The following is a 27927-nucleotide window of genomic DNA, read 5'->3' on the forward strand; positions in this document are numbered from 1 at the left end:
TTATACTAATTTTATAATATTACGGTCCGCAATACACTCTCCCATCATCATCCTTTTAAGTGGTTTGGAAAACTTTTAAATACTCACTGTGTTCCGGTTCTTTCGCCCTTCTAATCCTGCGTTTTAACATCACAACGGCGGTTCTTATTTCCTTACCCCATGTGACCCATTGATGTCTAGTCCATTCATTTATAAATCAACTCCGTTTGTTTGCGGTCCACCTTGCGGCTCACTCCCCTACGTTGAACTGTTTGCGTTCCAACATTTGCGTGCCACCGGCTCCTCTCTCCCGTTGCTCCTTTCCTGTCGCTTTTGCGATCCAACATTGTGACGACAGTCCTCTCCTACACTTCATGTGACTCACCAACCCCCTGTTGTTTTTCAGTCCATTCATTCACAAATCGACCCCTTTTGTTTGCGGTCCACCCTGCGGCTCAACCCATTGTGGTGAACCGCTTTGCGTTCCAACTCTGCATATCACCGGCCATCCCTTAGTTTCTCCTTTTCCTTACAAAAATTCATCTTATGTTTTTCTTGTTTAAGATAGGTTGTAATATATTGAATATATTTAATATATTTATCAAATGGTTTATATCATGTTATTACATTTGTATAGTTTTATGTAACTTTTAGAATCTGTTTGTTTACATTTGACAAACGCTGTGTGTGACCTTTGACCCGCCGTTTTGGCGGTTTTTTTCATCTTGTTGTTAAATTCCCTCATGCATATAAAGGAGCTTTTATTGTATTGTACACATTGGCCTGATGAAGACGCCGGTCCGGCGTCGAAACGCGTAGCCTACTCCATTATCAATAAATTCTATTTATTACATCCTCTTTCATCTGACGTCCTTCCTGAGCAGCGCCGCAATTTGGTCCCATTTTCTCTCTTGGATATACTATTTCTCGACAACAAACTTGGTTTGTTTGTGTTTGGACCTGGCAGCAGCTCCCCTACCTTTATGACATCCTAACCGGTGTCCACCTTCCTAGGTGAGCAGTTTACCATACTTTGCCCCTGGGGCTTTATATCGTTATTTTGCAGTTTCTGGCGCCGTGTTTTTTATCTGTTTTCAAACCTTAGCAATAGAATAGGTAATACTAAAGAGTGCGCCCATCATAGGAAACCACCTTTCTGACAAACAACAAATTTGTCAAATATCTGCCCTGCAAGAGCTGCCACAGTCCACTATAAGTCATATTATAGTGCACCGGAGAGGTCTAGGTACAATTGTTATCTATGAATTAGTAGGCCACACAAGCTGAGCGAACTGGACTGTCCTACTGAAGCAACTCTAAATATTCTGCCCTTGGTTGCCACGATCATTAGAGTACCAAAATGCCTCTGGAAGCAAAGTATTTGTCAGAAGATCCATGGCTGGCCTAGTTTGAGAACACAGTGCCAAGTGGCAGCTGTTGTGGTGTAAAGCACCTTTTAAAATATACCATTTAAACTCTAGCAGTGAAAATGGTTAAACTGACACATATCTAGGTTTTATAAATAGTACGCTTGCTGCATGAATTTATAGTACCACCTGTAAAGTACTGGGATGGGTATATAAGGGTTAATAACGCTACAGTAATGACCAGAATTGTCTAGAAAATTGCATACATCCAACTTTGTGCGGTTTACATAAAGCCATTTGTCGTTTCAATATCTGAGCACAAAGCAAGCCCTAACATCAATCCGCATTTGGGATAAACCGGATTGCCAACAACAAGCCCATCAATTCCCAACCTCCCTAATGCTCCTGTGACTGAATAATCTGACATTTTAGCAGCCCTGTTCCAAAGTCTAAAGGTGGCTATACACTTTAGAAAGCTATTCCTTTGAATTCCCCCATACACAAGCACATTTGTAAGTGTTTTCAACGAGGATATGGGAATAAGCTGCTGCCAGACACCACTAGCAGCAGCTGATTTCCTTTGGGAATAAAGGAAGGCGCATTTTGAGTCGGGGCACCCACATACACATTAGATGGCTGTCCGGACGGGTTTGGCTGACTTATCTAATGGGTATGGGCTGCTTAATTGAAACCTTTCCCCGGATACAGGCTACTGTTAGAGCAGCAAGGGGTGGACTACTCCATTTTAATATCCATATTTCAAGACCAAAATGTTAAAGAAGCACACGTGGATGTAATGTTCAGGTGTCCACATACTTTTTTCTATGTCTATATATATATATGTTTACCACTTCCATCAGCGGAAGAGAGGATCGATACATTAAACGGAAAGCAACGGTTCCGTTAGAATTACCGTTTATTTCAATGGTAATTCTTTTGTATCAGTTGCTTTCCTTTTGTCTCCATTCGCTAGGTTTCTGTTTTGTTTTTTTGAACGGAAACAAATTAAAACGGAACGTTAAAAAAAACGGAAACCTAGCGAACGGAGACAAACCGAAAGCAACTGATACAAAAGAATTACCATTGATATCAATGGTAATTCTGACGGAACCGTTGCTTTCCGTTTAATGTATCGATCCTCTCTTTCTCTGATGGCAGAGGAGGTAAACGTATAGGAACGCTAGTGTGAAAGAAGCCTTAGTTCTGCATTAACATGTACAAGTGTTTTTGTGATAGATGACGAACACTGTTACGTTGTGTGTACATGGAATCTGCTGGGAAATTCTATTGAAACAATTGAATGTATTTTTTTCTTAATTCCCCATGTGTATTAGCACTACGGTGGCATGAATCAATTACCTGCTTCACTAGCAGGATTAAGTCTACAACAAGCTCCGCAGCCAGAAAGTCTTCGACCTGTAGACCTTATTCAGGATCGTAATGTTCTTCCTGTATCATCTTTGCCACCACCACCTCCAAATCTCAATGCAGACCTGAAGAAATTAAACTGCAATCCAGAGTAGGTATCTTCTTTTAAATACATTTAAAAAAAACTGATTTGTCTTTGTGCTTCGTTATATATCTGTACTGTTGTTGGCTCGGGCTCCCCGAGGTCTGACCCCAGAGACTGACATAATCTCTAGTTGTACTGAGCAATTACTGAATGCTGAATTACTTATGGCGCGCGACAAAGTACAAGACATTTTTGTGGGGTTTCTTCATTTTACTAGCATGTATGTGTCTTCAATATATGCGTAAGCATCAGTAAGCCTTTTCTTTCAATGTATTTAAAGGCGATGTCCATCTTTTTTTACATACACGTTTTTATTTAAAAAAAAAAAAAACTATCAGTCTTATTGGTGCAACATCCTAAATACATTTTTTATTAAAACTAGTTTTTAATATACAGCTGCTCTGTATTCTGTATACAGAGCAGCTGTATCATTCGCTAAGGCCTGAAGGCATCAGCCCCACGGACCTGACGGATACAGGTTTCAGTGCAAGATACAGCTGCTCTGTATACAGAATACAAAGCAGCTATATCTCAAAGTAAAATAAATTTTTAATGAAATGTATTTAGGAAGTGGCACCAATCACACTGATACACATTTATTTTATTTTATTTTTTTTAAAAACAAGAGCACACTGATAATAGCCTTTTAAATAAAATATTCACTTGTTTTAGTTATCGCTTTCTGGGAAATCAGGGTAACAACCAATATGTCCACCTTTTACAGCTGCCACAAGGCTGCTTAATATATTGCTCCTGTATCACAGCAAATCTGTTTTGTTGCATAACAGGACCGTTTTTCTATTCCGTGTTGGTACAAAGTTTTGTAATCTCTCTAAAAGATCTATCATGGCAGCGATATTGGTTGTCATGTACCTTTCCTTAAAACAAACCAACTGAATAGAGTGTTTAACATAACGGAGAGGACAACTTAATTGGGATGATTTTCGAAGCAAGATGTTCTAGAATTCGAATGCAAAATGCCCCAAAAACGGGCATATGCCATGTTTGTTAGGTGTTCTAGTCACTTGTTTTTTTGTTTTTGTTTTTTAAACTTCAAGAGTTTTTATAAACTGTCTAGAAAAAGGGATGTGTATAAGAAGAGTTATAAAATGCGCTTAAATAAGGATGTGCACCATTTTTTTTCTTAGCACAAAATATTGTTGTATATTGGCACAAACTATGAAGTGGCATTAGGAAGTAATATGTTTGAGTTCCACCAAGTTTATTGTAATGCCATGTGCAATATTCAGACAGTCCACAACACTATTGATCTACTGTTTTTGTGATCTACTGTGGGGGGTTTGTTTTGTTTGTTTTTTGCTCATTTTAGGCAGTTATTATTTGCGTTTAGCTTCTATTACATGGTTTTATTCCAAACTACAGTGCAATTTATTGCATTTAATCCGATTTGGATAGGTTTTTAACCCCTTAATGACCGCCGATACGTCTTTTTACGGCGGTCATTAGTGGGCTTTATTCTAGAGCGCCGCCAAACTACGTCGCTGCATTAGAATAAAGTAAACAGAGCAGGGAGCCGTGAAATCTCCCTGCTCTCAGCTGCCAGAAGCAGCTGAGGGCTGGGAGCGTCCCTGCTCTGCCGGGTGAGATCGATATTAGTATCGATCTCACCTGTTTAACCCTTCAGATGCGGTGCACAATAGCGAGCACCGCATCTGAATGGTTTTGGAGAGAGGGAGGGAGCTCCCTCTCATCTCACTGACACCCGGCGATAAAATCGCCGAGTGTCTGTGTCTTCTATGGCAGCCGGGGGTCTAATAAAGACCCCCAGGTCTGCCTGCAGCGAATGCCTGCTAGATCATGCCGCAGGCATGACCTAGCAGATGCCTGTCCGTTTTAAACGGACAGGCAGTAATACACTGCAATACAAAAGTATTGCAGTGTATTATAATAGCGATCGGATGATAGGGAAGTCCCCTAGTGGGACTAGTAAAAAAGTAAAAAAAGTTTAATAAAGTTAATTTAAAAAAAAAGTGAAAAAAAAAAAATGAAAAACCCAGCTTTTCCCCTTACAAAATGCTTTACTATTAAAAAAAACTACAATAAAGCAAAAAAGTTACACATATTTGGTATCGCCGCGTCCGTAACGACCCCGACTATAAAGCTGTTACATTATTTAACCCGCACTGTGAACGCCGTAAAAAATAAAATAAAAAACAATGGAAAAATTGCTGTTTTCTGTTAATCCTGACTTAAAAAAAATGTGATAGAAAGTGATCAAAAAGTCGCATCTACTCTCAAATGGTACCAATAAAAACTGCAAGTCGTCCCGCAAAAAACAAGACCTTATACAGCTATGCCGACGCAAAAATAAAAAAGTTACAGCTCTTCGAATGTGACAATGGAAAAATGTAAAAAATGGCTTGGACATTAGGGCCCAGAATGCCAGCAGGGGGAAGGGGTTAAGTATACCTTATTTTTCATTATTATTCTGTGCTTTTATGGTTTACCACAACATATTTCATCAAGTAAGTGTATTCTCTCTCTGCAGGTTTTTTAGGTGCACACTTACAAATATTCCACAGACCCAAGCTCTTTTGAACAAAGCAAAGCTCCCCCTAGGATTACTGCTTCATCCTTTTAAGAGCAAGCCGGTAAATATTTGTAGATTATCAGAAATGTCAGGGTGTTTTTTTTCTTCCCATGTAAGGCTGGGTTCACACTGAGTTTTTTGCAGGTGGAAAATCCATTTGGAATTTTGAGGCAGATTTTGCTCTGCCTGCACACCGATTTTCATTGAGCGCCGCAGGCAAAAAACGCCGCAAAATAAGCTTTCTTGATGTCAATGGGAGGTTAGAGGCATAAACTCCCAAAGATAGGGCATGTCCCTTTTTCCCGCGAGTCGGTTTTTCCACTCGCGGGAAAATAAAATGCCTCCGCCTCCCATTGAAATCAATGGGAGGCATTTTCAGCCGTCTTTTGGCACATTTTCCGACGCGGTTTCCGCGTGAAAAAACTCCTCAAAAAACTCTGTCTGACCTCTTCCCCCCCCCCCTAAAGACTTAAATAACACTTTTATGTTTAACAAACTTTCCTGCTTGTGTTATTTAGCGTATCCCTGCTATATCACCAAGCACCATTGTGCGATGCAGGAGTTGCAGAACATACATCAATCCGTTTGTGTCTTTTATTGACCAGAGAAGGTGGAAATGTAATCTTTGTTACAGGGTGAATGATGGTAAGTATAATCCTTCATTATATTTAAGGATAAAAAAAAACATTCCAACAATTTTACAAAGACCGATCCAAAAATAAGAAATAAAGGTGACCTAAACACTGAAGGGTCAATGTGATATGGGGCAGATAAAAAAATAAAAAAAAATAAAAGTATAGTATTCCAGTGGATATTATACACTAAGAGCGGCCGGGGTAGGTTTTGATGGGACTGTGGCAAATATTTAAGAAAATAGAATTACACTTGGGGCCAGTTCACACATGTTTTTTTACACTAATTTTGATGTGGAAACAGTGTTGGTATCAGCAGCAAAAAATGCCCAAAATCGCCATCATTGATTTCAATGGGAGGCAGAAGCGTTTCTTTTTCAGGGGGTGGCTTTTGGCCGCTTGCAGAAAAAAATAAAGCAACATGTCCTTGCCGCGGTTTCCGTCTCTGACCTCCACATTGAAATCAATTGGAGGCGGGAAAAAACAGCGACACTAGTTTCTGAGCGTTTTTCGCTGCGTTTTTGTGCCCACGGTCATTGCTTTAGATTGAGGGCCGTGGGCAACAAAAGCCGCAAAAAAACTCGGAAATATACATGCAGGCACTTCAAAATCTGTCTCAAAATTCCTGAAGGAATTCTGAGGCAGGTCTTTTTTTTTTTTCTGCTTGCCACAAACTGAAAAGGGCCTTTACTAGTTATTAAATATTGTGTTTATTGCTGATCTTTTTTGAGCTGTCATAAGGAAATAATCTGTGTAGAAGTAATAAAGTATTTCCCTTAAAACATAAAAATAATCTGTAAATACATATCCAGTCGATAAAACCTCAGCATTTTCTTTCTTTTTTTTTTTTTTTCTTTTCTTCTCTCGTTATATCTGGTTTTTTAAAAGCTGATTTGCATCCAATATTGACACAATTACAGCTCCCATAGGACCCTAAAGAAGCTCCTGTCCTCTACATAGAAAGCGAGTTACCGGCTGCCATCAGCTGTCTGACTTTTATATGGAAGGACTTGTTTTTTTTTCTGCTTTAGTTGTCTGCTTATTTTTCATTAATCTTATTTTAGAATGATATTTTTATTTTATTTGAAGTACCAGAAGAGTTTATGTACAATCCAATCACTCGATCCTATGGGGAGCCTCATAAACGACCTGAGGTTCTGAATTCTTCAGTGGAATTCATTGCTTCATCTGATTATATGGTAAGATTGTAGTCTCAACTCTTACCTTGTTTCAACTTGTAATCTAGAACGTATACATCATATTTTTATCTGATTACTGTAAAATTATAGATTATGATATGTAGCACAAACTAACACTAGTGATATCCATGGAAGACTAAATACACTGTGGTCCAGTAGAGGTCACACTTAGGCCTTATTCACACGAACGTGTTATACGTCTGATACGCGCGTGATTTTCACGCGCCTCTCACGAACCTATGTTACTGAATGGGGCCGTTCAGACTGTCAGTGATTTTCACACAGCGTATGTGCGCTGCGTAAAACTTACGACATGTCCTATACTTGCCCGTGTTTCGCGCAGCACACACCCATTGAAGTCAATGGGTGCGTGCAAATCGCGCACGGCACACGGAAGCCATTCCGAGTGACGTGTGTGATTCACGCTACAGCTGGTAGAGAATAGAAGGAAAATATATAATACCCTCCTTCTTTACTGTGTCGTCACATAAAAAGAGTGTCATAATGATGCCGGCTGGGCGAAAATCACGCAGCCACGCACCATATACACATGTCACACTGAACTTTTTTCGCGCGCAAAACGGACACCTTCGTGTGAATAAGGCCTTACAAATATAACTTCTGTCATACTCTTCGTTCTTTATTATATTCAATTTTCGTCTGGTCAAGCCTTAGGCTAGGGCTACACGGCTACTTTGGCCGCGACACATGGCGTGCGTCCAAATATCACTTTATTGCGCTGCGTAGATCACAGTAATGTAAATGAGTGTATCCGCAAATGTTACAAGAAATCCAAACTTGAAGGTTTTCTTGCAACTGTAAAGTTGCGGTCTCGGCAACTTGAGGGTCGCAACGGGGCCGCATTCAATTACATTACTGTGATGTATGCAGCATGACCGTAATCTTTTGGACGCATGACTTTTGTTGCAGCCAAAGTCGCCGTGTAGACCTAGCCGTATTTTGACACCTTCTTCCATTGCTCCTTAGTGTTTGTCATCTCGACGATCCCTGTTCATGTGATCTTTTAGGCCTCTATCTGTTTTGTTGAAGTTTACCCCCATTGACAACAATTTTTCAAAACAAAATAATATAAAACCAAATGTGAAAGCCTTGTCTTCTGCAATGCAGTTTTCCATAGAGGCAACTCTAGCTACGTTTCTTAAAACCTTAGTCCTTTGAAAATTAAAAAAATTAACTTTTCTATTCATAGAAGAATGCGATTCTTGTCTTTTACAACAAAAAAAAGATCTGTTTTTGCTTTTAAATTGTTCTCCTATTTAATCTTTCCCATAGCTTCGTCCTCCACCTCCAGCAGTCTATCTCTTTGTTCTGGATGTATCATATAATGCTGTGGAATCCGGGTATCTCCAATATTTCTCTCAGTCACTGTTGGATAATCTAGACAAGTACGTATGACGATAGTTGGCGCACTGTTCTCTTATAGCATTGGTTCTCCGTGAGGAACCCTTACCTGTCCCATAATATCAGATCCAATGTATTGCACTTTTATAATATCTGCATTTACCAACATGAAGCACCGGGAGCCGCTGAGGATGCTTTTTGAGAACCAAAACTCTATAGTAATTTTTTTTATTCTATCGATTCAAAACTCCTATAAATGGATTATTGCTTAGTATGGATATTTTAGATTTCTATTTAAATGGGACTTGTGTATAGTTTAGTATGACAATGGAGCTAATACTTGTTTGACTGTTTCAATCCTTCTTTGTTTTAAGGTTACGGGGAGATTCAAGAACAAAGATTGGCTTCATAACATTTGATAGCACTGTGCATTTCTACAGCTTACAGGAAGGTCTTTCTCAGCCACAAATGCTGATCGTGTCTGATGTAGATGGTAAGATGTGGGAGAGATGGAGTAAGACATAATGGCAGATAGAGGAACTGGCACGATAAACGTATTCAAAGGGAAACTCTTTTTAAATGCTCAGAGCCAAGATTTTTGTGGAGCTACCATGAGTATCAGCCAGCTTAGTAAACCTGAGGGCCCATCTCTCTTGGAGGAATAACTGTGAGCAGAGCCATCACATCTTGTCGCTTCTCTTAGTTACCACTTGTTAATATGTAGTAATCTGTGCCACAACTTTATAGATTGTCCTGTCAATAATTTTCCCATCTGTTATTGATTATAGCGATCCAACTGCAGTGACCCACATCATCCTCCGAATACTTTCACAGTAGTTCCCTGCACAGAGATCCCACCTGCTATACAGGGAAATACAACAAGGCCCCTTTCGTTCACAATAGTTAGTGGTTCCCTTTTGGGACCCCACGAATCGCGAGATGTGCCAGAACATTAAGATTGGAATACACATTTAACCCCTTCCCGACATTTGTCGTACATATATGTCATGGAAAGCCAGTGCTTCCCGCAATTTGTCGTATACTTACGACAAATGGATGGAACGGGCTCAGAAGCGGAGTCCATGCCATCAGCCGCGGATGTCGGCTGTATGTTACAGCTGACACCCTGCTGTAATGGTGGGGACCGAAGTTGGCTCCGATCCCGGCCATTAACCCTTTAAATGCATCGGTCAAAAGCGACCGCTGCATTTAAGGTGTTTGTAGCCAAGCGGCACCCCAGCGACGAGATCGCCGGGGTGCTGATGGCAACAAGGGGAACCAGAGGCCTAACACTGGCCTCCTGGTTTGCTGAGTACAGAAGCCTCCTAGGCCCCAACCAGAGGGGGGCCTAAAAGGCTTCCGGTAGCGACGGGCAGGTGGCACGGGCTCAGAAGCTGAGTCCACGTCATCACGGTGAGTGTCAGCTGTATGTTACAGCTGACATCCTGCTGTAAGGCAGGGACCGGAGCTAGCTCCTATTCCTGCCATTAACCCCTACGATGCAGGGATCACTTATGATCACTGCACCTAAGTGGTTTGTAGTAAATCAGCACCCCTGCGACGAGATCGCGAGTGTGCCAACCGCTGCTATGTCAACAGGAGGACTCCTGGTCTGCCAATTGCGGACGATAATTCGGCCCCGTCTGGAGGCGGAGTCTAATCTGCCTTCTGTCCGTGAACGACTGACCGTTCTAATGCATTGCACTACATAGGAAGTGAAATGTATTAGAACAGCAAAAGTTGGACCTTTAAGTCCCTTAGTGGGACTAAAAAAAAAAGTGAAAAGTTGTAAAAAAAATAAGTTTTAAGTAATGAAATAAAACAATTGCCCTTTTTTCTTTATCAAGACATTTATTACTGAAAAATTAAACAAACCATACATATTTGGTATTGCCGCGTCCGTAACAGCGTGTACTATAAATAACAGTCGCAGAATTGCTGTTTTTTGGTTACCCTGCTTTCCAAAAATTGGAATAAAAAGTGATCAAAAAGTAGCATATATAATGCCGGCACATCATGGAGCTGGAGGGGGATGATGTATGGAGCGGGCTCACGCGCTGAGCCCGCTCCATACACTGCAGGTGTCCGCTTCTGACTTGTTGCTCTAACGGCCAGGAACAGCAATTTCGCTGTTCCTTGCAGTTTAAAGGGCTTGTTCCATAAAACGCATGTATCCTCTATCCACAGGATAGGGGATACATGTGTGATCGATAAGGAGAACTGGGACCGAAAGTTACCAGGAGCGCTGCATGAGAAGCTGTGACTTCCACGTTCTGTGTCCGGCAGCTTCATAGAGATCAATGGGATTCTTCTGCGCATGCGCGAGCGGCTCTCCATTTATCTCTATGGAGCTGCGGAACAGATAAGCCGGACACAGAATCCGAAAGTCCAGGCTTCTCATGTAGCGCTTTGGGTGACTTTCAGTCCCCTGTTCTCATTATCGCTGGGGGTCCCAGCAGTGGGACCCCCAGCGATCTCACATGTAGCCCCTATCCTGTGGATAGTGGATAAATGTGTTTTATGGCAAACCACTTTAACTAGTTAAATGCCGTGGTCAATAGCGACCGTGGCATTTATAGGGGTTTTTCTATGAAGGACTTTTATGACCTATCCACAGGATAGAAATAATCCAAAAAATAAAATATTTCAAGCAGCACAAATCCCAATATCCAGAGCGTTGACACGCTGTAAGATCAGACAAACCCAGTCTGACGTAATGTAATCCTCAGAAAAAGCGTGATTGAACGGCAGCACACGTCTCCCAAATTTCAATCAATATGTTCATTTATTGGTCAAACATCCAGTAAAAAATGGCAACATTTCGACCCGTGACAAGTGGAGGGTCTTTCTCAAGCCTCCACTTATCACGGGTCGAAACGTTGCCATTTTTTACTGGATGTTTGACCAATAAAAGAACATATTGATTGAAATTTGGGAGACATGTGCTGCCGTTCAATCACGCTTTTTCTGACTATCCACAGGATAGGTCATAAATATCAGATAGATACAGGACCCACACCTATATCTAGAACGGGGCCCCCTAAACCCCGTGCTAGCTTTCTGTGCTCTCCCGGCCTCTTGATTGCATGTGGAGTTACTGAAACAACGTAACTCGCGGAGCTATGCTGTTTCCGTAACTCCCATAGAACTGAACAGTAGTTAGGGAAGCCGCGTAGCTCACATGCTACGCTGCTTCCGTATCTGCCATTCACCACTATGGGCGTTAGGGGAACAGCGTACTCCACATGTAACCAAGTAGCCGCTGGTTCAAGTCCCCTAGGGGAACTAATAAAATGTGTAAAAAAAAAAAAAAATGTTAGATAAATTTTCAGGATTGTAAAAAAAACAAAGCACAATTTAGAAAATTTAATTTGGTATTGCTGCATCCGTAAAAGTCCGATCTATTACACTATACCATTATTTATCTTGCACGGTGAGTTTAAACATTTAAAACATCAAAATATTTTTTTGGTCACCTTAGTGCTTAAAATATGAAATAAAGAAAAAAGTGATAAAAAAAAAATCATATGTACCAAAAAATGGTGCCAATAAAACTACAGCTCGTCCCGCAAAAAATAAGCCCTTACACCACTCAATCGATGAAAAAAAATATAAAAAAATGTTGGCTCTCAGAATGTGGTGAAACAGAATAAATAATTTTTTTCCTATTTTCTGTTGTCTAAAACCTGGGTGCGTCTTATAGTCCGAAAAATACGGTACGTTCTTTTTTACAACAGTAATTTTGTTGCACAAAAAGTTGTAAAACCTAAAGTTCTATAAAGTTGGTATCGCCGGAATCGTACTGACCCGCAGAATAAAGTTAAAATGTAATTTACGCATGGTGAACACTGTATAAAAAAACCCCTAAAGAACTATGCCAGAATTGCTATTTTTTTTTTGGTGACCTTGCCTCCCAAAAAATAGGATAAAAAGTGATAAAAAAGTCGCATGTCCCCTAAAATGTTACCAGTAAAAACTACCGCTTGTCCCGCAAAAACACACCCCTCGTATCACTACATCCATAAAAAAAAAAATAATAAGTTATGGCTCCAATAAGTCAGGAATGAAAAAATATGCAGTTTGTTACCACAAAAGGGGTTATTTCCATCCTCTGGAGAAGTTGCTGGCGGGCTTTTTCTCCTTTTTTATTCCTTGTGGAAATTGTTGGTTTTCATTTGTTTTTTGTTTTTAGCTAAAATTACATCTTAACCCCTTAAGGACACGGCCAATTTTAGCCTTGAGGACAGAGCATTTTTTTTTACATTTCCCTCTTTGCATCCCGACGCTCATAACGCTTTTATTTTTTGTACGACGTAGTTGTATGAGACTTTGTTTTTTGCGGGACGAGTTGTACTTTATGTACGTACCATTTTTTGGTACAAATACATTATCGTTTAATTTCTATAAATTTTTAATTAGATTAAAATGCAGAAAAAAAGCAGTTGCGCAGCAGTTTTAATATATTTTTTTTTACACCATACACCGATCATCATAAATAATGTTATACTTTTGTTGTACAGGTTGTTACGGTCGTGGCGATACCAAATATGTCTATATTATTTCATGTTTTGGGACTTATATTTTAAAAAGTTTATTTATTATAAAAAATGTGTTTCTGTGTATTTTATTTACTTTTTATTTATTTATTTACCATTATTTATTTTTTTACATTCTTTTAACTTTTTTTTTTTAATCCCATAAAGGGATTTATCATTTTGATTTTTATTTTGTAACTGCAATGTACTGGCATAGATCTATATGCCAGTACATTAGCCTGTTACTGATCGTACACAGGCAGTTGTTAGGGCATACCTCAGTATGCCCTAACAACAGGAAATATGTTCAGACAGCCCTGGGGTCCTTCACTGGACCCTGGGCTGTCTGGCCATACGAGTTGTTGGCTTTGATCGCGTCACAGTTATTTTCTGTGACGCGATCAATGTGCAGTCCCCTCTCCTTGAACGCCGCGATCAGCTGTCATCGCGTCGTTCAAAGGGTTAACAGCGGAGAGAAGATGTTTCTCTCCTCTCCGCTGTCAGAGCGGGGCCGTGGCTGTGTATTACACAGGACGAGTATGCTCGTCCTAATGCGCGAAGTGCTCACTGCTCAGGACGAGCATACTCGTCCTGTGTCGGCAACCAGTTAATGGGAAAAAAAATTTTTTTCATTTTCACGTCCAAATTATAATAAAATCTATGAAACACTTGTGGGTTTAAAAATGCTTACTACACCCCTAGATGAATCCCTTGTGGGGCGTAGTTTCCAAAATGGGGTTATTTTTTGGGGTGTTTCCTTTTGTTGGCACCACAAGACCTCTAACCTAACATGGTGCCTAGAATAAGTCCATTAGCACACTAGGCAACATGTGGGATATTTCTAAAAACTGCAGAATCTGGCCAATAAATATTGAGTAAAACCTTCTGTGTTAGGATGGGTTCACACGAGCATGTTACGTCCGTAATGGACGGAACGTATTTCGGCCGCAAGTCCCGGACCGAACACATCGCAGAGAGCCGGGCTCCTAGCATCATAGTTATGTACGATGCTAGGAGTCCATGCCTCGCTGCAGGACAACTGTCCCGTACTGTAATCATGATTTCAGTACGGGACAGTAGTTCCACGGAGAGGCAGGGACTCCTAGCATCATACATAACTATGATGCTAGGAGCCCGGCTCCCTGCAGTATGTTCGGTCCTGGACTTGCGGCTGAAATACGTTCTGTCCTTTACGGACCGAACATGCTCGTGTGAACCCAGCCTTACAGAAAAAAAATGGATTAAATGGAATTTATACATAAATGTAATTTTTTTAGATTTCACCTCCACTTTGCTTTAATTTCTGTGAAAAGCCTAAAGGGTTAAGAAACTGTCTAAATGCAGTTTTAAATACTCTGAGGGGTGCAGTTTTTAAATGGGATGATTTATGGGGGTTTCTGATATATAAGGCCCTCAAAGCCATTTAGAACTGAACTGGTCGCTAAAGAAAATAGGCTTTTGGAACTCTCGAAAATGTGAGAAATTTCTGCTAAATTTATAAGCCTTGTTGAGTCTTATAAAAATAAAAGGACGTTTATGTTGGCATCATTTTTTTAAAGTAGACCTATGGGAAGTGTTAACTAGTAACTATTTTGTGTGGTATTACTATCGATCTTACAAGCAGATACATTTTACATTTTGAAAAATGCTTATTTTTCAAATTTTCTCAATTTTTATATTTTTCACAAACGCTGAATGTATCGACAAAATTTTACCTCTAACATAAAGTACAATATGTCACGGGAAAACCGTCTCCAAATCGCTTGGATAGGTAAAAGCATTCCAACCTTATTACCACATAAAGCAACGCATGTAAGATTTGAAAAATTAGGCTCTGTCAGGAAGGTCGAAACGGGCTGCAGCGGGAAGGGGTTATTGGTGAGGTTATTTATAATAAGTGGGTGTTGGAGAGTTCTCAAAACTGCACTAAGAAGCCCTCTTTATTTCCCAACACACTCGCTGATAGATGCAACAGAGCGCAGAAGGGAACCAGTGTCTTTGCCAGCTTTACGGGCTGCTGGTAATGTGAGATATTCATACACGATAGCATACAATTATCCCTGCTTCATGCCCTTCGTTGTCACGTGCACCTGCTTCCTTTTTGAGCCAAGGTTCGTTCATTATCATTTCTCCATCTATGAGCGCTGACATTAACAATTCTTCACTTTTCTCTCCGTTTAAATGCGCACCTTCCATTTATAGTCTATCGGGGATGGAGGATGGGCAAGTAAATGACAGCTAATGTATTACTGGATGCCTACATAAGGTAGAATAGCAACACTGTACACACACTTCCTGGAGACTGAAATTCTATGACTTTTCTCTGTGACAACACTCCCATTTATTACAGCTGCCATAAAGCACAAACCCTGCTGTACGGTCTATACAGAAAGGAAGTTTGTGCCTCCAATATGGCCGTACCCAGGGAAGTTTTTACAAATCTTTTTTGACTTACTTGCATCTAGTTAATGAAACTAAAATGAAATTACAGAATACATTCCCTTTAAAATGGCAAGGGAATTTTACCAAGTATAAATCTATTCCTTATCCCTTTTTTTTTTTATTTTTTTTTTATTTTATTTTTTATTTTTTTACAGTATCTTTTTCTGTCTGTGTGCGCACTGCCTTCTATCTTTTCCGTATAGGTGGGGATAAGGAGGATTTATAGCTTAACTGACTGTCTTGCTTTCTTCTAGAAATATTCTTGCCCACACCTGATGGCTTACTTGTAAATCTTCATGAAAGCTTGGAGGTAAGTGTTCCTTCCTTTTTTATTGTTTGTGTGTCTTTTAAAAAACAAACAAAAAAAAAAACATATAGGAGCAGAAAAGGATATAAGGGAGGAGCATTATGTCACTCAACTGCTCTTAGCCAGTCAGCATTGCTGGGAGTGCTCGCTGTGTACTGATTGGATGAGGGGGGATGACTAATATAATTCTCCTCCCCAGGGGCTCATTTGGGGGGGGGGGGGGGTGTTTCCCTCTGAGCAGTTCCTAAAAAAAAAAAGCAAAAAACAATTAAAGGCTAAAAATCTTTTTGCTACCACTAGGAGGAGCTCATTGCATATGAATTTTATTTATTGCATTCAATGGGAGCAGTAAAATTCCGATTTACTTAGCTTCCCCTAGTGGCAGCTGCAGGAAAACCGCATTTGATCAGGATACACTATGGATGTGTAAAGGGAACCAGGGGAATTGAAGCTCTCTATAAAAAAAAAAAACAAGCCTAAGCCTTATACTACACAATATAATATTATTATTATTATTATTTTCTACAATATATGGTGTTAACCACTATAGTACCGCCATCATCGACTTTCAGGGATGTTAGATGCGAACCCATAACCACAGTGTATATCAATACCCCTTCACACTACAACAGGATAGGAATACTATAACGAACCCTAAAACCACCCCATGTAAAAGCGAATGATGTCAGTTTGGCCCTATGCACACGACCTTAAAAGTTGTTCGGAATTATGCTCCGCAATTACGGACCCATTAACTTCTATTGACCACGGATATCTTCCCGTATATTTGTGGAAAGGTGTCCGGGCCGTAGAATTGTACCGCAAAAGATAGGACATGTCTGTTTTGCATTGCACGGCCGAGAATGCGGGCGGCTGTACGAGGGCAGTCGCGGCCCGTTATTACGGGCACGGCCGTGTGCATGAGGCCTTATGTAGCAAGTCAGCAAAGTTGGTATAATGAGGGCATTTTGCTGCCTCTGTTGTGGGCACTAAAACACTTGAAAACCCTCTAAAAATCTTGTGTTTGCCCATGCGCTGACATGTTTTTTTTTCTGTTGGATGCTAGGCACAGAATTCAGCATATCTTGTGAGCTTTTAGCATTTGCTAGTTTAATCATTTATGGGTGGCTTATAGTTCTCCTTCTTTAAAATTCCTCTCTCTTATGACCCTGACACTTAATTCATTTTTAACTCCATGGTACATGTATAGATGCTGTAGTGCAATACGGGCACATGTGTTTTTCTTATTGTGAATAAAGGGGATTTCCTAAGATACGCATTTATCACTTCTCTACGAGGGTAAATGATAGATGTCTGATCCCTAGAAAGGGGGTCCTGAACTCCACCATTCCTTCTCATTGAATGATCTCCGTAGGGAGAAGCTTAAATGGAGCGGTAAGGAACATGTGACCTGCCGTTCCATTCAATGATGAAAACAGCCAATACCTGTATTTACCTGTCTTAGCCAGTCCAATAGACTTTTTGGATCGTGCATTGAGGAAGAGGAGGGGGTTTTGGACCCCCGACCTAGCAATCCGACATTTATCAGCTATCCTGTGGATAGGTGACACATGTTTAATCTTTGGAGAACCTCTTTAATGACTTCTTTGTTAATTAATGTTCTACTAAATATTGTTAATATATTACTTAATATTTTGCTGCTTAGCTCATCAAAGATCTGTTAACTGCTTTACCTGGCATGTTTACCAACACAAGGGAAACTCACAGTGCTCTTGGCCCTGCTCTTCAAGGAGCTTTCAAATTGATGTCTCCCACTGGAGGAAGGATATCGGTATTTCAGACTCAGCTGCCGTCTTTAGGAGCTGGACTTCTACAGTCTAGAGAAGATCCAAACCAAAGATCCAGCTTAAAGGTACAGTGTACATATGCGGTAAATCCACTCTTACACAAGAGTGTGGTCTGAGAAATTAAAAATAAAATGCAATATGAAATACAGAGCGCTTTATTGTACTTTAGTATTTGCAAAATGTTATATATATACGACACCCATGGTAATAACTGTTTTAGGTGATTACATCTCTTTAAGGGTGGTGGTAGTTCATATTTATAATATATTGTTTTATGTTTCTTTAGGGGATACAGCACTTGGGCCCCGCTACTGATTTCTATAAGAAATTGGCTTTGGATTGCTCCGGACAGCAAACTGCTGTGGACTTGTTTCTTTTAAGTTCTCAATATTCTGATCTGGCATCACTAGGTTCGTTAAAATGATGCATGTTGTTACTACTTATACCTGATTGTCAAATCCTATTCTGTTAGTAAGCTCTTCTGACTTAATTATACAGAATGTGTTTTTTGTTTTTTTTGCCAGCCTCTCCCCTTTTAGAAAAATTGCGTGGCTTAACAAAAGGGCCCGACAAATTTATTATAATTTACTGTAATTGTTTAAAACTGGCGTATGAACTACTAGTCTTAATAAAATCTCTCCCTAGGTGTTTATTTTGATCTCTGAGAAGATTAAACCCTTCTGGCATAGGGTTGTAACTGTACGCCCATTTTAGCGGTGCCTTCCTACAGCGAAGTGTACAGTTACGCCCAGTGGATGGTGCGGGCACAGAAGCTGCCAGTGCCATCCTCAGCAGTTGCCAGCTGAAATATTCCGCCGACATCCCACTGCAACGGTCAATAGCGACCACAGCATCTAGGTGGTTAGACAAACTGGACAGAGGGAGCTCCCTTCCTATTGATGCCGAGCGATGGGTTGCTACGTCAACCAGGGGCCTAACAAAGGCTCCCAGGCCTGCCATAGCTGTAACATGGTCTGATTGCCTGTCTGTTTGCTACTGACAGACAATAATTCTTTGGTATACAGAGTAAACCAGAATATAATCGAAACTATCAAATGATTACATTGTGAAGTCCCCTTGTGGGATTAAAAAATGAACTAAAATAAAGTAAATTAAAGTGTTTACTTAAAAAACTTATTTAAAAAAAAAAAAAAAGGGGTTTTGTTTTGCAAGTGTGTAAAAATACACATGTATGCTATCGCCGGAATCGTAACAATCCATATAATAAAGTTATCACGTTATTAAAACCACACTTTTATTGTGCAAAACTGGTAAAACATCAAAAATATATGTACATATTTGGTATCGCCGTATTCCTATCGACGTGTTATTTATCCCGCACAGTGAAGGGCACAAAATTTATAATGCAAGAAATGGCTGAGTTGCTGTTTTTTCCTTTCTTCCCCAGAAAGAGTTAATAACAAAAGTTTGATGTACCCCAGAATGGTGCAATTGAAAAAATCCAGCTAATCCTGCAAAAAACGAGACCTCATACAGCTACAGTACTATGATGGATGGCAAAAATGATGACTCTTGGAGACGCAAAAACTAGGAAAAAAAATCTGGCGGTCCTGAAGGCAAAAATAGGCTGTTTTGACACTTGAGACATTTATGGCATATCCACATAAATGTCAAGTGGGCAAAGCCTTTTAACCCCTTCCCGACCACCCCACGTAGATAAACGGGCTGCAGAACTAGTCCTTGTGCCTGCAGCCCGTTAATCTACGTGTGCTCCTAACAGCGCACACAGGTGCTCCCAGCAGTCCGGCATCTCCCAGTACTGGCTGCTACTAGCAGCCTTAGTACTGGGGGAAAACATTGGGTCGGATCACAGCGGAGATCTTAACCGATTTAACCCCTTAAATGCGGCAGTTCATAGCGACCGCCGCATTTAAGTTGTTATAGCAACATCGGCACCCCGCTACACGATTGCGGAGGCCTATTTGTTGCGGGGTGGGGGGCGATTGCTATGGCAACTGGAAGCCTAACAAAGGCTTATTGTCTGCCATCTATGGAAGGCGATTAGGTCCTGACAGAGGCAGGACCTAATATGCCCCCTGTCAGTGTGAAACTGACAAGTATAATACCCTGCAATACAATTGTACCTTCAAGTCCCTAGTGGGACTGAAAAAAAAAATGTACAAAAGTGAAATGTCAAAATAATAACATTTTAAAATCGCCCTTTTTCCCTTATAAAGTCCTTTTTTTATTAGAAAAAAAGAAACTATGCATAATTGGTATCGCCGCGTCCATAACGGCCTGAACTATAAAAATATAATTTTTATGTCATTTATCCCGCACGGTGACCTCCATAAAAAAAAACTATACCGGAATTGCTATTTTTAGTCACTTCAGCTCCCAAATAATTGCATAAACAGGGATCAATAAGTCGCATGTACCAATAAAAACTACAGTTTGTTCCGCAAAAAACAAGCCAGCACACAGCTTTCCTGATAGAAAAATAAAAAGTTGTGGCTCTTAGAATATGGCAACACAAAAACGATATTTTTTTTTTAAAAAAACTTGATTTTATCGTGCAAACACCGTAAAACATAAAAAAACTCTATTAGTATGGTATCGCCGTAATCGCATCGACCCGCAGAATAAATCACATATGTAATTTATAGCGCACGGTGAACGCCGTAAAAAAAAAAAGAATAAAAAACAATAGAAGTTTTGACGGCCTAATTACACTAAATTCAGCAAAAAACCTATGGGATCAAAATGTTCACTATGCCCCTAGATAAATTATTTTTAGGGCTGTAGTTTGCCAAATGGGGTCACTTCTGGGGGGTGTCCACTGTTTTGGGCCCTCAGGGGTTTTGCAAATGCGACATGACACCCGAAAACCAATTGAGTAAACTTGAGCTCCAAAAGCCAAATCGTGCTCCTTCGCTTCTGAGCCCTGCCATGTGTCCAAACAGCCATTTATTACCACATATTTTTTTTTTTTATTGGAAAAAATTTAGATTTTCATTTTTACGGACTAATTCCACTAAATTCAGCAAAAAAACTGTGGGACTAAAATGCTTGATGAATTACTTGAGGGGTGTAGTTTGCCAAATGGTGTTTTTTTTGGGGGTGTTGCTACTGTTTTGGCACCACAAGACAACCTCTTCAAACCTGACATGGTGCCTAAAATATATTCTAATAAAAAGGATGCCTCAAAATCCACTAGGTGCGCCTTTGCTTCTGAGGTCTGAGCTTCAGTCCATTACCACACTAGCGCCACATGTGGGATATTTCTAAAAACTGCAGAATCTGGGCAATAAATATTGAGTTGCGTTTCTCTGGTAAAACCTTTTTGTTTTACAGAAAAAAATGGATTAAAATGGATTTTCCGACAAAAAAGAGAAATTTGTAAATTTCCCCTCTACTTTGCTTTAATTCCTGTGAAACACCTAAAAGGTTAAGAAACTTTCTAAATGCTGTATTGAATACTTTGAGGGGTGCAGTTTTTAAAATTGGGTGACTTATGGGGGTCTCTTATATATAAGGTCCTCAAAGCCACTTCAGAACTGAACTGGCCCCTGTAAAAATAGGTTTTGAAAATTTTCTTGAACATGTGAGAAATTGCTTCTAACGTTCTAAGCCTTGTAACGTCCTAGAAAAAAAAACGGATGTTCAAAAAACGATGCCAACATAAAGTAGACATATGGGAAATGTTAATTAGTAACTATTTTGTGTGGTATTGCTATCTGTTTTACAAGCAGATACATTTAAATTTAGAAAAGTGCTAATTTTTGCAAATTTTCTCTAAAGTTTGGTGTCTTTCACAAACAAATACTGAACTTATTGATCACATTTTTCCACTAACATAAAGTGCAGTATGTCACGAGAAAACAATCTCAGAATTGCTTGGATAGGTAAAAGCATTCCCAAATTATTGCCACATAAAGTCACACATGTCAAATTCGAAAAAATTGGCTGCGTCCACAAGGCCAATACAGGCTCAGTCCTGAAGGGGTTAAACAATCCTCTTTGTAGTGCACTGTGGAAAATATAGTACTTAAAGGAGCTATCTAGTCGCTTAAAATTGATGGCCTATCCTCAGGATATATCCAACATAGAAAATTACCACAGCACTGGACCACAAGTGGGTGCACGCCTCAATAGGACCGGATCCACGGTCCCCAATACCAGATAGACAAAAACAGACAAGGAGACAGCACTTCCAACATATGTCAGCTTTTTAATTACCCGTGCAACGTTTCAGTCCAGCAGGACCTTTCTCAAGCTGGACTGAAACGTTGCACGGGTGATTAAAAAGCTGACATATGTTGGAAGTGATGTCTCCTCGTCTGTTTTTGTCTATCCTCAGGATAGGCCATCAATAGCTGATGGGTCGGGGTTTGACTCCCGGGACCCCCGCCGGTCAGCTGTTTTGAAGGGGATGCTGTGCTCATACGAGCGCTGCTTCCGCTTCATTTCTTCTTGCTCACTGTGAATCTCTGACACACACTTAGTAGCGAGCGCTGCACCCCTTTCAAAACATCTAATCGGCAGGGGTCCCGGGAGTCGGAACCTGGCCCATCAGCTATTGATGGCCTATCCTGAGAATAGGCCATCACTTTTTAGCGACTGGATAACTCTTTTTAATTCAGATGTACAATGAACTACTATACTAGTCTGTGTTCTTCTCTGTTTTGCTTGTTTTTTTTATCTTTTGTGTGGTAAATGAGCGACATGATATATGAAACAATACTCTAATATTATAAAATATATTTTTTTCTTCCAGCATGTGTGTCAAAGTACTCTGCTGGATGCATCTATTACTATCCCTCATTCCACCATAAGCACACTCCAGCTCAAGCTGATAAATTAAAGCAAGATCTGGATCATTATCTTACCAGAAAGATTGGTTTTGAAGCCGTAATGAGAATCCGCTGTACAAAAGGTATTTGTAATTTGATGACCAAGCTTTAGTTCTTTTTTTTTTTTTTTTTTTTTTTTAAGGATGTATTCCATAGTAATACTAGAACTTGTATCTCTTAGAGCTTTTTTTGAGACCCTTAAATGGACGCTAAGGGTTTATTCACATGACCAGGATAATCGGCCACGTGACAGACTTTTTTCTTTTTTAACCTCTGTGGGGCTATTCACTCGTATTCATTTTTTTTTTTTTAATGGACCGTGTGAACGGCCTGTAAAAAAATGACATTGTATTTTGCCAGTTTTCCTGGGACCCCTCAATAGACACAAGTCTATGAGGGATCCATGGAAACGGGTCGTACACGGATGCAGGTCGGCCGTTTTTCATGGCCGATTTGACACGAGTTCGTGTGAATACGGCCTAACTTTTCAAACACCTTATTCTAATCTAATAGTACACCTGTGTGTGTGTGTGTGTGTGTGTATATATATATGTATTTTAGGAAACAGGGAAACAAAGGCAGGATCCAGCGCTGGATCCTGCCTTTGTTTCCCTGTTTCCTACTTGTAACCTGTGTGCCGACACGAGGAACCGGGCGCTATCAACGACACACTGGAGTGTGTCAGGTGAGCTGGAGGATTTCTCCACATGTTTCTTTTGATATATGTATTTTACTTACTGTTAAAATTTAATAGTTCTATCCACTCAAATTCTGTGTGTTTATTGCCACGGTCTGCAGGAAGTGGGGGTGTTTCTCTTCGCAGCCTGCCCCTAGATTTTTTTTTTAGGGGGGAGCATGGTGAGACAGACATGCTGCCCATAGAAGTCTATGGAGAGAGGAGGTGGGAGCAGGGAGAGAAAGAGACACACTGACGTTTTGCTTCTAATAAGTGTTCTAGTTCACCCCAGTGCTGTATTCTCAGCTACACTGCTCCATATTGCTGTATAATCTCAATCATACTGCCGCACCTTCTATATAAAAATGATAGAGAGAGAACCACTGCGCTATTCGTAATCCTCCCCACTGCGATTGTGCATTGAGGAGGAACGGGTGTTCTAGAGGTCGTGGGGGTTCCAGTGGTGGGACCTCCAGCGATCATACATTTATCAACTATCCTGTAGATAGGGGATAAATGTTAATTGTGGGGGAAAAAAAATATTTAAACATATAATTTTTTTAAACTTTTTTCTTTTTTTTTTGTCATCTATATTAGAGGCTCTGTCACCACATTATCAGTGGCGTATATTGTACATGATGTGATCGGCGCTGTAATGTAGATTACAGCAGTGTTTTTTTTTATTTGGAATGACAATCATTTTTGACGGAGTTATGACCTATATTAGCTTTATGCTAATGAGTTTCTTAATGAACAACTGGGCGTGTTTTACTTTTTGGCCAAGTGGGCGTTGTACAGAGGAGTGTATGACGCTGACCAATCAGCGTCATACACTTCTCTCCATTCATTTACACTGCACATAGCGATATAGCTATATCGCTATGTGCAGCCACACAAACACACTATAACATTACTGCAGTGTCCTGACAATGTCTATAGATTACCTCCAGCCAGGCCGTGATGTGTATTCAGTATCCTGACACTTCCCTAATATAATCCCGACACTACAGCACAGCAAGCGTAATCTCGTTTGAAATTGCAGTTTACAGCGTAGATTACGCTTCCTGTGCTGTGGTGTCGGGATTGTGTTAGCGAAGTGTCAGAATTCTGAATACACATCACGTCCTGGCTGGAGGTAATGTATATTCATTGTCGGGAGACTGCAGTAACGTTATAGTGTGTTCATGTGGCTGCACATAGCGCTGTGTAAATTAATGGGGAGAAGTGTATGACGCTGATTGGTCAGCGTCACACTCCGCTGTACAACGCCCACTTGGCCAAAAAGTAAAACACGCCCAGTTGTCCATTAAGAAACTCATTAGCATAAAGCTAATATAGGTCATAACTCTGTCAAAAATGATCGTTTTTCTAAATAAAATCGATCACCGATCACATCATGTACAATATATGCCAGTTATAATGTAGTGACAGAGCTTCTTTAAATAATAATCCAAAAATCTTTTCATTTCCACTCTGTCCACTGAGCCTTAGACTTACACATCCTGTTCTGTAGAGATCACTTCTCAACAGTCATCAAGTTATGACAGGCAAAATTACAATGACAGGTAACAACACCTCTATATAAATAACACCGGGTCCGCCATTGACAATAAGTGATGGACACCGCTCCCCTTAAAGAGCATGCCTAGAATACTCTCCCATAGAAGTCAGTGGGTCCGCTCCAGATTATTGTTTCCTATGGTCCATGTGACTGCTATAAAGCATATCTCTAAATGCTGTGAACAGCAGCTCAGGTAAGATGACTGCCCCTAAAATCATGTACAAAAAAATAATATAAACAGATTTGAAAAAAAGATTATTTCACGATCTCTGTTTTTAATTGGTAAAAAAATATATAGGTAATACACTCCCTTTTGAAGGAGTATTCCCAACACAGACATTTATGACCTATCCACAGGATATGCAATAAATGTCTGATCGATGCGGGTCCCCTACCCCTGTATCGCCTGGTGAGGCGGCCACTGGTTACGGATTCCAGACGGGGAGTAAGTGGAGAGGGGTCCGTGTATGTGCGCGGTTTTCCATTATGTTTTATGGGCGTCATGAAAACAGCCTAGCAAGCGCTGTTCAGCTGTTTCCGGAACTCCCATAGAACATAATGGAGAGCTGTGCGCATGCAGTAAAAAAAAATTTTCTTTTTTTATTAAAGGCGTAGATTCACTTTAAGAAATGTATTAAGTTTTAATTTAAAATACTTGCACATAAATGGTTGTTACTCTTCATGTGTCCAATCAGTTGTGTAGTGTATGCTTTAAACTATGTTTGTGTGTTATGTCGATTCTATTTCAGGCCTCTCAATTCATACTTTTCATGGGAATTTTTTTGTGCGTTCTACGGACCTTTTATCACTTGCCAATATCAATGAGGATGCTGGATTTGCAGTGCAGATGTCTTTAGATGAAAGTCTGACAGAGACCTCTTTGGCATGCTGTCAGGTGGCTCTCCTTTACACATCTAGCAAAGGTATTTCTTCATCCATAGTTTTGTGGGGCAGGATACTTTTTAAAAATTGCTTTTGCAAGTGTTATGTGTTTGCTAAAGTAAAATGTGGCCGGATTTTTACCAGCTTAAGATGTACAAACAATCCCACCTTTTGATCCACAAAATGTTCACATCTTTTGTAGCGCGTGGCTGTTGCTTAAATAGGATCTGTAACCAAATTTCACAATGCAAACATTATTAAATAGATCTTTGACCTCAAAGTGGTGTACTTACTTTAAAAATCTGTAAGAATCGCTGCATAATCTTTTCTTAAAGTCTTCCTGCTTAAAATTAAATTGAGTGTTTTAGGAGTCCAAGTATATTCATGACTCAATAGATCGAAAGAAAGCAGCAGATGGAGTTAGTAGCTGTAATACTACACTAAAACTGCTGCTGGAAGACAGGCGCTCTCACTACAGAGCCATGGAGACTGCAGCTTGTACTGCGCATGTGCGAGATTTCATCATGGTGCAGTGGAGGTGGACACTTATAGGAGCTTGTCCGCTCTAGGTGGGAGGAAATTGAGATTACATCATGCATAAACTTGTTTCATAAGACCCATATACATATATGCCTCCTAATGCTGCCTGGATTGGTGAGCGTAACTTTCAATTTTTTTAAATTTAATTGTCCGATGGGGGGTAGTCCGATCGGAGGAGGCAAAAGGTGTGGTCCCCTACCTTGCTGCGCCCCACAGAGTGAAATCTACGCCACCTTGGGGCTGGTGTAGATCTCAGATTATAATTTATGCCAGTTTTCTGCCGTAATTTGTCGGGCCACTGTGGCCCCGATCCTTTTATGAAGCCACGCCGTCTCAAAAAAAGTGGTGAGAGCGGCATAAAATGCCCTGTTACAACTTTTCGACATCCGAAAACTAGAGGTTGATAAATGTTCCTAAGTTTTCGGTGGAGTCTTTGGCCAAAACCAGTAGTGTATCCAAAAGGAAGGAAACGACTGATTCAACTTTCTTTTGTGTCCACTCCTGTGTTTTGCTAAAAAAAAAACTAGCCAAGAACTAGATAGAAAATGTTTGTGTGATCCTGGCCTTCTTGCATTTCTTTGGATTGTGATTATTTTCAACATTTTTCTGCAGCATTTCTTTATTGTTTTTTCAGCAAAATACTCACGTTTTATGTGCTTATTTTGCTTTGGATTTTAACCCTTCTACATTGAAAAGGCTGAAATCCAAAGTGAACATTCAGAACAGATGGGCATTCTGCGGTTTTGGTGCTCTGATCTCCGTCCGTAAAATCTTCAGAAGCATGTGGATAAAAATTTTCAAATCCCATGGCTGGAACTGTAATACGCGGCAGATTTTCCACACAGAAAATCTGCCGCATTTGTGTCTCCTGTGAATCCAGCCTTAGGATGGATTCACATGTGGCAGATTTTATTGCAGAAATTTCTGCAACTGAAAATTTGTTCCATTCATCTGGATGAAACTGGTTGAAATGAATGTCCTTGCTGCAGAAACAGCCACATTCAGATGAATACAATTGAATTTCAGTTAATGTAATTTCAGCCAAAAAATCAGCTGCGTTTGAATTTACCCTATCTTTGTAAATGACACAAAGCCTTCTATCCTTAGCATTAAAATAAATATCTACCTTTAACACCATGGCGTTTTACATCAAAACGTTATGCTTTTAAACCTATATAGCGGTTGAAGCTCCATTTTCTGATACAGGGCTCCAAATCCCCTGCAAGCAACCAGAATTTCATTATTCAAATGGTCTAACTTTTCAACAAACTTTGCATACATCAATAGCATAAGCTAATACTAAATATTTGTAAGCTTATAAAGTCTCTTATAAGATATTACAAAGTAAAATGCCACTTTCTCAGTTTATCAGGCTCTCTCCCAATCCCTTTAAAAGTTCACTCACTCAGCATTTAGTTCTTTTTTCCATCTCCTTGCTAAGGCCCCATGCACACAAACGTATTTTTTTCCTCCCGTAAATACGGGTCCTTTGTCACACGTATTCGACCCGTATTCCACCCGTATTTACGGACCCGTTTTCTCTGCACTAATCGACAGGCCCTTCTCTCTATCAGTGCTGGATAGAGAGAAGGGGCAGCGTTTCCGCAGCGATTTGAAAGTAAAATTAGTTCATACGTACCCCGGCCAGTATCTTGGTGACCCCTTTTTTTACATCCAGTCCGACCCTCCTGGATGACGCGGCAGTCCATGTGACCGCTGCAGCCTGTGATTGGCTACAGCGGTCATATGGGATGAAACG

The 27927-nt window shown here is 40.2% G+C and overlaps 1 protein-coding gene across 4 annotated transcripts in view; it reads left to right on the top strand.

The window, feature by feature from the left end:
* SEC24B (SEC24 homolog B, COPII component) overlaps positions 1 to 27927 on the top strand; it is a 116628-nt gene that overhangs the window by 27078 nt on the left and 61623 nt on the right. For all 4 annotated transcript variants that reach the window (XR_012883027.1, XM_075860521.1, XM_075860519.1 and 1 more), the window contains 11 exons: positions 2681 to 2865; positions 5369 to 5471; positions 5929 to 6055; positions 7132 to 7241; positions 8535 to 8647; positions 8978 to 9096; positions 15835 to 15890; positions 17554 to 17760; positions 17982 to 18105; positions 22434 to 22592; positions 25496 to 25669. Coding sequence is in view for 3 of the 4 variants with exons in the window: in XM_075860521.1 (XP_075716636.1) it covers positions 2681 to 2865; positions 5369 to 5471; positions 5929 to 6055; positions 7132 to 7241; positions 8535 to 8647; positions 8978 to 9096; positions 15835 to 15890; positions 17554 to 17760; positions 17982 to 18105; positions 22434 to 22592; positions 25496 to 25669 (1477 nt within the window). In the remaining variant the exon portion in view is untranslated. The remainder of the gene's footprint in view (positions 1 to 2680; positions 2866 to 5368; positions 5472 to 5928; positions 6056 to 7131; positions 7242 to 8534; positions 8648 to 8977; positions 9097 to 15834; positions 15891 to 17553; positions 17761 to 17981; positions 18106 to 22433; positions 22593 to 25495; positions 25670 to 27927) is intronic.

The sequence above is a fragment of the Rhinoderma darwinii genome, chromosome 1, assembly GCF_050947455.1.
Source record: "Rhinoderma darwinii isolate aRhiDar2 chromosome 1, aRhiDar2.hap1, whole genome shotgun sequence".
Classification (NCBI taxonomy): Eukaryota; Metazoa; Chordata; class Amphibia; order Anura; family Rhinodermatidae; genus Rhinoderma; species Rhinoderma darwinii.